Source organism: Syngnathus leptorhynchus, chromosome 8, assembly GCF_054491065.1.
Source record: "Syngnathus leptorhynchus isolate UIUO chromosome 8, UIUO_Slep, whole genome shotgun sequence".
Classification (NCBI taxonomy): domain Eukaryota; kingdom Metazoa; phylum Chordata; class Actinopteri; order Syngnathiformes; family Syngnathidae; genus Syngnathus; species Syngnathus leptorhynchus.
Genome location: NC_141202.1, coordinates 6,476,444 through 6,488,458, shown reverse-complemented (window position 1 = coordinate 6,488,458; position 12,015 = coordinate 6,476,444). Strand labels below are relative to the sequence as shown.

Sequence of the window (12,015 nt, the reverse complement as noted above, 5' to 3'; positions counted from 1 at the left end):
ACATGGGGAATTTGCAGGAGACACGGGCCTGCCCACATCCTATTTTTATGACCCCCTACCACATCCTCCTGTGCCTCACTCAGACATCATCTCTCCACCCCCCCTCGACCTTACTTCCACGTCCCAAGGCGATGTAGGTGGGATGTAGTGATTTATACCTCTGTGCTTGTGCCTTCATTGTGTAATTGCTACTGAAGCTATCCTGGTACATTCGGCATATTAGAGCGGATACAAACAGATCACCTCCATATTGTCATTCAGGAAAAACTCATGGGCAGGAATCTCGGTAATACAACATCTTGTATTGTATCTTGTATTGTATGTAGTATGCTCAACAAATGAAAGTTTACACACTAGGAAATCCAAAGCCCCAAAATAACTTCTTCAGCAGACTGTTGTGGCACTTTTATATTTGTCCTAGTTAGTAATTGAGAGATGGCTACACATGACATTGTGGTGAATACAGACTATTTAAAAAAAAAAAAAAGATAAAAATAAAGAGTCTGTCTTCCTCAAAACCTCTTTCTTGTTAGGTTGTAAGAAAGCCGACATGTACACAAGGGTCAGCTATTTTGCAACACAGCCTATGTCGATCCGTGCTTTGGTCTTCAACTGTGACCAACTGCCAATTAGACTGCCCCTTGATATAACCAAAGGAGTTCAGCCTCAACATGGAGTCGACTTTTGCAAGGCGTGGTCCAACCAAACTTGAACTCTGTAATTTGATGGATGAAGGAGGCTTGTTTATCCTTTCAAGTATGCCTATCCCTTTTTTTATCTGTCTTTTCGTAGATTCACTTTACTGAAGTCTACTTGCTATGACAAGCATCGTTTTATTTCATTCTTACTGTAAGATCATAAAAACAGTTCTGAATACAGCAAAAGGTGCACAGATGATCCTTACGCTTCGATGTATAAATGATTCCCTTAATGTTGAAAATTATTCAACACTACAGGCTGGCTTTAGAAACCCTGTCTGCAAGGTATTGTGTCTGGTGGACAAAAAAAAAAGTTAGGCCTTGAGGAGGATACATATAGCTTAACATGGTCTGACAATCGGATATCTTATTGAAGTGTGCATCCAGCAGCTTCTACGCCAATTGAATTTCACAGTGTAGTTTTGTTCAATAATGCCAGGGCACACACCCAGTAACTTCATTATATGTTACTCAAGAGAACATTAAATTAGATAATATTGTAAAAATGTGCAATATTTCAGAGTTATTTTTAGCAGTACTTTGAGACTCGCTCCATAGGCCTACAACATATTTGATAGAAGTCAATCTAAACATGGAATCAATCATTTTAAATTGACAGGTCGCTGATGAAGGTGAACTTAAAATATAAAGACTACGGTATCCAGGGGTTATGGAATCACATTCACAGTAAAGTCCATCTGTCTATTTTTAAATACATATAGAGTGCAAAAAAAAGTTTGAAAAAAAAAAATACTTCATCAGACACTCAGTAGCTGGTATTTTTCACAAAGTTTCACTGGTTAGACAGGGACAAAAAACTTTGATGTCACCTTCACTGACTGAAAAAGAGCACCAAAGTGCAGAAAGGTTTCCATAAAAATGAAACACACTTTAACAAATTAGGGCCTTGGGATCATACTGATTGGGTTCAATTAGGATGAGCAGTAGTGTGCCAAGATTTCTGCATGCAACAGGCTGGCAATAAGTAGGTCGCATGGTGGACAAATGAAAAGAAGTGGGATTGACAATAAAAAAAATAAAAAAAATCTGTAATGGCATCATTGTTGAATCAACATTCGGTATAGAGGCGGAAATAAAACAAAAACAATGACATTGATCATTTATCCCCCCCCAGAAAGCAAAACAGTGCTTGGCCACAACGGTTAGTAGAGGTAGAGAGCACTTTGCAAATTGATAGATTTAGAATACTGACTGAAAAGATCAATATTATGTTTGCATGGATGAATGAAGAGTGTTAGGTTACACAATAGAGCAATAGTGAAATAAAGAGTATATTAAGGGATTTGAATGAATGTATGAATGAATGAATGAATGAATGAATGAATGAATGAAACAAAATGAGTAGGAACAAAAATTGCTATTCTTCCCTTTGTATTCAATGTTATTCTTTTTTAGAGCAAAAACAAATGTTTTTCAATACATTCTCTTCATAATAGTATTGTTTCCAGAGGCCAAACTCATTTATTTCTCCATCATGAATAGTGTATGAGCTGCCTTTGCTGCCATTTCAACATTCAAATAGCCCAACTTAACTTTGAGCCAACTTCATTGTCTGATGCAGAACAGCCTAGCTTTTGGAAATTATTATTCGATTAATGTGTTGATTACTTTTTTGACTACATCACTACATTGGATTTGCAATCCAAAACTTTTTTTCCCCATTTTTTCATTCATGATTACAACACAAAAACAAAAACAAGAGTTGATCTCAAATTACAGTAGACCATAAACCGACACATAAAACAGATGAGGGACAACATCTGCTAAAAACAACAAAAACAAGTACATAGCCATTCCAATTTAAAAAGAGAATCGCATTCTTAGGAAGAGCATTCTGGCGTATGTTCTTAGGAAGACTGAACTTGGCATATTTAAGAGACCGTACGCTACGTTCTTCATAATGAGAAACATCCACCATGCGTTTGAAAGTGCCTTGATTGTGATTGGTTAATCCGGGTCCAATCTTAAGCAGAACCCAGCAGTGCTTACATCCTCAAAATTCTGCATATTTATTTGTTTAGAAATACAAATTCGTCAAGAGAACAGGCTCTGGGTCCCGAGGCATCCACTGCTCTGCATTGCATAGAAAAGGAGACAGTGATTGAAGTATTAATCGAGCGACATAGAGGGTAACTACCATAATAATCACATGACACAACAAATTGATCATGAAAATGTGGCCAACACGTTCAATGATTGATTTCTATCAATTTTATCGAGTCGTTGTTGCATCTCAGCAAAGAATACATTGAAAGGCACTTGAGAATATGATTGTAATGCACATATTTGATCAAAATGAATCGTCCTGCATTAAAATGCATCACAAGTAATTTGGCTGGACCTGGGTGAATGTCTGTTTGTGCAAGATGGAGAACAACAGACTCAATGGCACCAGGTGTCAAAAAGAGAAACAGCTGAGTAAGGGAGGGGGGGCAGCTGTTTCTTGTGGGGTGGATAAGTGGTGCTGTTAGGGGGACAGCAAAACCAGAAAATGTACCTTTTAAAAAACTGCCATTCATCTCCTTTTAATAACAGGGTCACATGGAGTTTAAAGTAAGACATGCTTGAAAACGAAATGATCTCTCTATGCAATATTGAACTATAAATTCACATGCAAGTATTGCCTGACGTAAATAAAACATGATCTGCACAGTGCAAGTATATCCGCTCACCTGCCACTTCATTAGGAGATCCTCTAGAATCCATTGAAATACAGGCCTATGAGGTATTACATGTCACCCCACTAGATACTGTACATGCATTTTAATTTGGTTTGGATAATTTTGGAGTGCATTTAGTGCATTATTATATTATTTGAGACCTTGACATGGGCCACAATAGTGTCTCTTACTCCAACTAAGATTTTTCTACATATATTCACTGTTACTGAAATAGCTTCCGAGTGTGAACCACAAAATTGCGAACCAGTTATTTTGTTGAACAACAATGGTGCCTTGTGGGATGCAATATATTATTATCGTTGCAGTTTATTATTGGGGATGTAGTTTACTAGTTTATAGCAGTGAAGAATGGGACGGCATCATTGTAAGAAGTGTTTATATTTTGGTTGCCTTGATGTGAAAAATTTTGTGATGTGATTCATAGTTCTGCACTGCTGCACTTAACAACAAAGTATGATTAAAAAGAAAATAGTAGTGCTGTAAAATATGTCTTGGTGTAAGAGGCCTTTTGATACCGCTCTGGTATTTCCTCTTGGGTACGCGGATGTACTTAATATTGTGGGACAGCAAGTCATAAGAATGATGCACATATTTAATAGGTTTGAGAGGATGTCATGAAACGACACCATCCACGCATAAATACAAATCTGTTGTAGCTCTCCTTTCCCAAGCACCATCACAACAACACTACCGTGGATGATGATGTCAGGCACCAGTGGAGGCCACATAAAACGTGTTTACGTTTTGGATGCATTGTTACACTGAGCTTGACTATTCTTATTTGTTGTGACGATGATGCCATTATGTCAGAAAGGCCCTGTGCGATGCATTGCTTTTTCGTACACGATTGTCCTATAGCGTGAAATAATCATTCTGGCCCGGTCTTCGTCAAATATAGTGTGTCCGGTTCGGATATAGGTGCAGTCATCCACGCCTGAGACCTTCAAGCGGGCCACGCAGCTCTTGATCACGCACATTTAATGTAGCCTGTCATTAATGCTGGTGATCCTCCACAGCATGACAATCCGGTTGAATCAAATGCGGCCAATGCGTACACGCGCAACCTCTTTTTCTAGTCATCGTGAGGCCACCGGTGAGCACACCGACAGTTGTGCAATTACTCCCCCCTGCATGGAAGCAGACTCGCCCCTTCCTGACTTACCGGATTTGAAAAACGCCGCTACGTCTGGAGCGTCCTTTGCAGCTTCATCCAGCCCCTCTGCTGCGCTCATGGCTGCGCTCTCTCGTGCACAAACCGCTCCTAAAAAAAAAAAAGATCCACAAACCGGAGCGATTCGGTGTCGCCTCTTGTCACACGAGCAAGCTGGAACATTTCATCGCAGCAGATCCGATCGTGGAATCGGCGCTCCCCTCATTAAGCCAAAGACCTCCTCCTCCATTTTGACAGAGAAGGGAGAAATCCTCACGACCGAGCGGCGGCGCTCACGAGTTGAACGGAGAAAGAGAAAGGAGGGGGTGATGTAGTGAGAGGTTGAGGTTTAAAAAAAAAAAAAAAAAAAGAAACAGGGTAGGAGGATTGGAAACGATTGGGGGTGGGATATCCTGGGATTCCGTTTCTGGAGAAGGTGGGGTTGGTGCATTGTGCAGCACTTTGAATTTATCCCCCCTCCCACGTCACTGCGGTGCTGATGCGGGCCGCGAGGGAGTGTCATTCTTGTAGCTTTTCACACCAGATGAAGCCCACATGATGAGCTCATTGACAGTTCTGCTTGTGTCCAACGTAGGCGTGTCAAGTCTTTGAGTCACGAGCATGGCAGTTTATTCCTTCATATTTATGCAATCAGAAAATAAAGCGTCCGTGCTTATCTCTGCTGGCTTCGAGAAAGACGCTGCCACAGTATGGTCATTTAGTCCACCATTCTAATCGTGTACTATCCCTCCATATAACTCTTCCTTGGAGCTCAGAGATGCGCTCCAATGCGCTGCTACCACCTAGGGGCGCTCCTAGATAACTTATTGTAATGCACTTTATCAGTAGATTTCTCCATCGGTTCATTTAAATGTATATATTGTATCATTTAAAACACTCACGCGGCCTGACGTGGAGCGGTTCTGCACAGCACTTCCATAATTCAAATTTTACAGATGTTCTTTTACATAGTATTGGTCACTGTGAATTTTAATCAGAGTTGGCTGTATGTATCTCTGACATTATTATTATTATTATTATTATTATTATTATTATTATTATTATTATTATTATTATTATTATTATTGTACTGCATATCTCATTCAGATTTGATCGTTATTCATTTATTTGAATCCGTATGGACATATATTTTGCATTACGCACGCTCGATCCCCAATTTATAGTGGGAAACGCGACCTCCCCCACGGCCTGCGTTACCTTGGTAACCATATCAACAACACTATGACTATTAAGCGTAGGTGCAGCGCACCATATTTTCTTGCTTGATTTTGGAGAAAGGTTCGTCAAATCAACACGTTTGCTGACGATTTCAATTGGAAAAGATTAAAGGGAGGAATACATGAGGCATGTCGTCCACGCCTCGTCTCGTGAAAGTCAGCTACAGGAACCGAAGCAGCCAGCCAACTGGGCCCGTGGAATCCCTCAAGGAACTGCAGGTAAGAGCAGTAAAACGTTACGCAAAGGCCTCGGAATAAAAAAGTATCCCCATTGCAGTCTTTATTTCAAAGTAAATCAAGGCTATGTGCACCGATTTTGGTTATGCACTGCAGAGATTACAAATGTGCACTGATCTTGGTTATGCACTGCAGAGATTACACATGTTCATTTAAACGCGCTTTTGAGTATGAAATATAATTACATACTGTGTTGTACATTAGTTCAATAAACTCAAGCATGCAGATTAGTCAATATTTAAAATGACTTTTCCTCATACATCTGGTTAGGAAGCTCCCCTGGTAGTAGTGACAAAAAAGTGGACCAATCCATCTGCTGTCCATCCTTGATTTAGAGATCATTAACCTAATGAACATGTTTTTGGAATTTGGGAGGATGCTCTTGCTGGATGAGAAGATTCAAACCCCCAACCCTCAGAAGTGAGCTGAAAATGCTTACCACACATCTTCTGTCCCACCCAAATCACCGTCCTCTAATGTAAAAGTGAGTTAAAGTCAAGTTGGCAGGAGTCGAGACGTCTGCTCCGTTTTCCTATGAGACCTTTGGTAATTGTTTTGAGAATCACTGCACCGCTTCACTTTGGCCTCCAAGCAGTGATTACAAAAAGTACCTGGATGCAGTGTGATTGTCAGTCCAATAGATGGCAGCATGTTTCCACTACAATTGTTGCCATATAACCCAATAGGAGTAATGGATATTGACGTTTTCAAGCAAGAACTGACACATTATGACCAACCTGGGATTTATTTGACTCAATCAATTCATCTTAGATTTTGGAAAACTGCATGCTTTCAAGTTTTTCAAAGTTCTCAATGCTGTCATTCATGTTGGGATGACTGAGAATAGGGAATAAATCCTCTCATCCAATATCAGACCACTGACCTGAGATTAAAATATCTGCCCAAGGTGTCATATTTATACATTACAGTGTTCATCAGTCTTAGTTCTGTAATGTTGAAATGGTTTCCTTTGTGAGTCATTTAACATCAGCGACAATAAGACATACAATCAGGTCCATCAATATTGTCACATTTTTTGGGGTTCTAAACATCATCTGAATGGATTTAAAATGAAACGTACTAGATGCGTTTTACCTGCAGACTCAGCTTTAATTTGAGGGTATCCATCCATTATTCGAACAGCTTATTCTCCCTAGGGCCGCGGGTGTGCTGGTGCCTATCCTAGCTGTCTTTTACATCTGGATCAGGTGAACGATGTAGAAATTACAAATATTTATATGTTCCTTCTACTTTTTAAAGGATAAAATCTAATAGGACAGTTTAAAAATAAGTGAATAAAATGTCACTCTTACAATGAGTTCTGAAGTATTCCTGGTGTGTTTACTGGATTTAAATAAATCAGACAAGCAAAATGTTCAAACCTCTTCTTGGTATGATGATGCATTGTAACCACTCTATTGAAACCCACAGTAATAAACATACTGTTCAATTACACTCTCTGCTAATGTCAATTGTCTTTACATTATGCAGGTGTACCTAATACTGTGGCCAGTAAGGATACTGTACCATATTGTGAACCCTCCCCACATATACCCATTTAATATCTCACTGTATCAGTGTGAGAACCTTAGAGAGAAGTCTCTCTTGCTCCCTCTGTGTATTTCTATCTTCCTCGCTTTCCCTTAGATCTCACCACAACATGTATAATTCACAGTCAGTCTCCTGTTTCCCGGCGACTCACAAGCTGACGGTTCGATATAGAAAATCAGTCATGGTGCATTGAATAATTGATGAAATAACTGCTTTTAAATGCAAAGTTTGGCGATGTTTTTTTTTTTTTTTTAATAGAACACCATCAGTCGAATCTGCGTGAAGAGTTGTGCCACACATCTGCTGGATATTGCAATGAAAGCAAAATATTAATTAGTGGCAAGTGTGTGTGCGTGTGTGTGTTTGTGTTATTGTATGAATATGAATGCATGACAAACCATTTTTAGGCACCATCCAGAATAATCTGTGTCTAATTTGAGGAAATTATGGATATTTTACTGCCACTTGTTTGAGCCCTCTTAATAATAGTACCGCTATTTTACCGTCCAGTGTTAGTGCATATAATCATGAAGGTCTCTTACGGTGGGGAACTTGATTAGCCTTCATTTCCACCCCCACAGCTCCGCATCCCTCCCCCTGTCCTTCCTGTTCTGATGTGTTAGGTGGGACATTGGGGTAAGGTGAGAGTAGGGCCATGATCATTACCTGGTCGACAGCCGGTCATCCTACACCGCATTATCCCGTTCGCGGTCTTCGTTTTCGGAGCAACATAATTTCAGGCTCATAACCATTCTCACATTGCAAATAAGATAGCTGATTGCTCCCATAGCTTCTTGTTCCGTCTTGTCTTTGTTGGCTCCTTTAATTCTCTGATGTCATGAAAAACGATGCCAATTAAAAGGGTGGACTGACTTGAAAAGAAATGTCAGTGTGAAAGGGCAACAATGATGCTGCATTCAGAATATCAAAATGAGGTAAGGTGACCCCAAGTGCTCTGAAGTTTCAGACCGCTTGGCTTCTTAGGTCAAATGCAATCATTTGGTAAAATGAAGCTGGTCGTAAAGGAGAGTGATATACTGTACAGTAGTCTACATGGAGTCTTTTGCTTGATGTAAGGAAATGTAGGTGACTCATGTATCATATTTTTGCATTGTTGTATTTTTTTGTATTACAAGTGCAATGCTACGTTACATACTACAAACACATATGAATGTAATTAGGTACATAGCGTGGGAAATTGGCTTTTTATTGCTTGTATCCAAATTGTTGGGACTCTGGAGTGCCTGACCTCCCATCAAGTGTGAAATAAAACGATTGAGAATTTTCTTTACGCCCATACATCTAATTTTATATGATTAGAGTTAGAACATTGTATCTATACTGTCCACAACAGCTTAAGCGCCAAGTTATGTGGATGTGAAAATTGCAGTTCCTCTTTCATCTTGTAAGTTAAGAAGGCACTATTAAGATACAAAGGTAACTGAGAAGCAGGTGAGGAAGAGAGGTGATGTGTCATGTTTGGGAAACAGCTCTGGAAACACAGTGTCTCCAAGGTCATTCAGGTAAGAAAATAATTGTCATTTTAGGGCTAGGCAAAACTAGCGGCACCAGTAAGTAATAATGTCTTTGGCGATATGTTCTATTCCCTGTGGATTTCTCTTAATCTTTTACTGGTTGTTTGGCATGTTACTGAAAAATGAAATATCTTTAAAACTTTGTATCGTTGGGATTTTACAGCTTTAGAGAGAAAAGAAAAGTAGTAATGTTTTAAAATCAGCTGCAAAAAATCTGCAAGTCAATAGGTATCATAATTATTTGACCAGCTAGAATTTAATTTAAAACCCATTTTATTCCTGGATTCCACCTTGAATTCACCGAACTGCAGGGATTGAAATGAACCTGATGTTCAGGATCAAAACGATCCCCATCCTACTAGAAAATGCACGAGTGCTGTAACCCTTTAGTGTTGATTCATTTATCTTTTTGTTCATGAATGGGTTTGCTTCTGGGCTTGTTGGAGAACAAATTCCAGGTTTTAAAAATTGAAGACCCACAGTGGCTCGAGTACCGTCCAAAAGAGATTTTGCTCTCTAGCACAGACTACTGTTTTAATTATCACCCAGGTCTCTTATTCCCATCTGTGGACATCATTAAGTGTATTTATAGAGTTATTTCTGAGAAAAAGAATAAAGAAGCTGGAGGAAGGTTTAGGTGAAAACCAGTTGAAAGAGAATAATTAAATGTATTGGTGTATAAACATGATCTATTTTGATCCCGGCCAATCAGTGTCCTGTCTTATTGAAGAGGTGGGGTCAGAGGGGTGTGAAGCACTATGCCCGGGGCAAGCACATGCGGACGATGCACCTTGAGAAACAATCATTGATGGGGGGTGTTGGGGTAGAGTGAGGGTGGGATGAGGGAGTTTATGCAGACCGAAGATTCTGCCTGTTGATATCCATTGTCTGGTATGGTGGATACCTTGTGTTATCAGTAGTCTAGCTGTGTGACTAAAATATTTGATAAAAAAGGAATATCCATATAGCAGCCCTGTACACAACAACAACAAAATAAGACACAAATCTACAAAAGTGCAGTAATAGTTATTAACCATTCTGGGTACTGACCTTAATATTGTGAACCCCTGAGCTAGAATAAGAAATGTCAAAATTCCTATTTCTCTAGCGAGCATTATCTTCATCGTGATATTCATTTTTAGTCTGCATCTGTTATTCAGCAAAAGTTAAAGGAGGAGCGTGAAGCCAAGCGTGCCCAGCTTGATGGAAGACATGACTATGTGCTCAGTATCGTGGCTTCATGCCTGGGACTGGAGAAAGCTGATGTCGAAGACGCTATATTGGAGGGAGATCAGGTGTGATTTTGAACAAATATCACTGCTTGCATTTTGTGAATTTTCTAATCAGTTTAGTATGGTCTAAATAATCTAAAACTCATTTTAGGACAGGTGTATTGTAGTCAATAAAAATGTTTTTTTTTTCATCTTAGCTTGATCGCATGGAGCAGTTTTTTGTAGCTGAGGGGCTTCTACACCTCATATTTTACTATCAAGAGAGCGGTTCAGTGGATGGAGGTATGTCTTATAATTAATGATACTTGAATTTCAGTCTTTATAACTAAGGTTCTTTTATAATAAGTCAATTTGAAAACTGCAGGGACATCATCTTCATCATCACTGCAACTGCCTCAGCCACCTAGTCAAAACAAAAAGCATAAAGTCTTTGTGACTGATGGAAAGGATGTGGCCCTGACCGGAGTATGTGTCTTCTTCACCAGAGCCAACGCCTCCAAGGCGATCACCTCTGAAAACATACACAGAGTGAGAAAATTAGCAGCAGTTACAGAAAATGATTCCTTCCTTGAATGATACATACTGTCTGTGGTCTTAAATGATTTCTTTTTTCCATGGGAAGCATTTTCATCTGTCATCTATTTCTGTGATAAAAGCTTTTAGCAATTAGTTTGATTGGTTCTTCTGGAGGTTTGGAAGAAATTACATTGTTCAAAGTTTGCTTAAGTGTACATATATACATAACACTTCTCAATATGATGTGGTACAAGTATAGAACACCAACCTACAACCACAGAATGTGCATTTAATTTTTTTCCCCAGGATGTCAATTTCAATATGTTGGACACCTCAGAGGGGGGTCTGTTAAAAAGTGTGGAACAGCTGCTCTCTGAGGTTTTTATACCGACACTGACAAAGATGAACCATGGCTGGGGAGAGCTGGCCAGTCCACAGGCCCAAGCAGTTAAACAGGACTTCATATCGTCACTGGAAAACTTTGTGTCTGTGTTGGCGGGGGCACAGGAGAGTCTACAAGAAAAGGTCAGCTACATGCTTAATAGAGCCCAATTTAGTAACAATGTAACATTAAATTCAGAGTCTGTTGGTGATCACGATCTAAATGAGTTTTTAATTGCTATATACACTATTTATTTTAGGATTTTGTCATCATTTATTTAATTTTTTCATTCTATGTCCAGGTTACTTTGAAAGAGTGCGATACATTTGACGTGCGGATCCTAAAAGGCCCGTCGGACTACATGGCGGCAGCCAACAACACTGAGACAATAGAAAAGATAGAAGGGTGCATGAAAGTCTGGATTAAGCAGATCGAACAGGTAAGAATGCTATAAACTACCTTGATGTTATTCACCCCAGAAATTATTAAATGTACAAGACTTTGATTATAAATTTCGCATTTGCTAAGTTGCAGCACAAATTATGTCGTGCTTTAGGTTTTAGCTGAGAGCGACCAGCTGAGAAAAGAAGCCGAAGACCTTGGCCCACGGGCCGAGCTGGACCACTGGAAGAAGCGAATGTCTCGCTTCAACTACCTTCTTGATCAGCTCAAGAGCCCTGATGTGAAGGCGGTATTGGGTGTGCTCTTGATGGCAAAATCTAAAATCATCAAGGTAAGGAAAAAAAAAAATCTCACACAATGACACAATCATAC

At 39.5% G+C, this 12,015-nt stretch overlaps 2 protein-coding genes across 2 annotated transcripts in view; one reads left to right on the top strand and one right to left on the bottom strand.

Annotated features, from left to right (window-relative positions):
• triob (trio Rho guanine nucleotide exchange factor b) overlaps nt 1–4,982 on the bottom strand; it is a 64,515-nt gene extending 59,533 nt beyond the window's left edge. Inside the window, exon 1 of the mRNA XM_085917627.1 lies at nt 4,563–4,982. Coding sequence (XP_085773753.1) covers nt 4,563–4,632 — 70 coding nt within the window. The 5' untranslated portion in view covers nt 4,633–4,982. The remainder of the gene's footprint in view (nt 1–4,562) is intronic.
• Nucleotides 4,983–5,872: 890 nt separating this feature from the next.
• Nucleotides 5,873–12,015, top strand: part of dnah5 (dynein, axonemal, heavy chain 5) — a 57,408-nt gene continuing 51,265 nt past the window's right edge. The window contains exons 1-7 of the mRNA XM_085919443.1: nt 5,873–6,007; nt 10,272–10,406; nt 10,541–10,625; nt 10,708–10,871; nt 11,166–11,384; nt 11,543–11,680; nt 11,798–11,974. Coding sequence (XP_085775569.1) covers nt 5,918–6,007; nt 10,272–10,406; nt 10,541–10,625; nt 10,708–10,871; nt 11,166–11,384; nt 11,543–11,680; nt 11,798–11,974 — 1,008 coding nt within the window. The 5' untranslated portion in view covers nt 5,873–5,917. The remainder of the gene's footprint in view (nt 6,008–10,271; nt 10,407–10,540; nt 10,626–10,707; nt 10,872–11,165; nt 11,385–11,542; nt 11,681–11,797; nt 11,975–12,015) is intronic.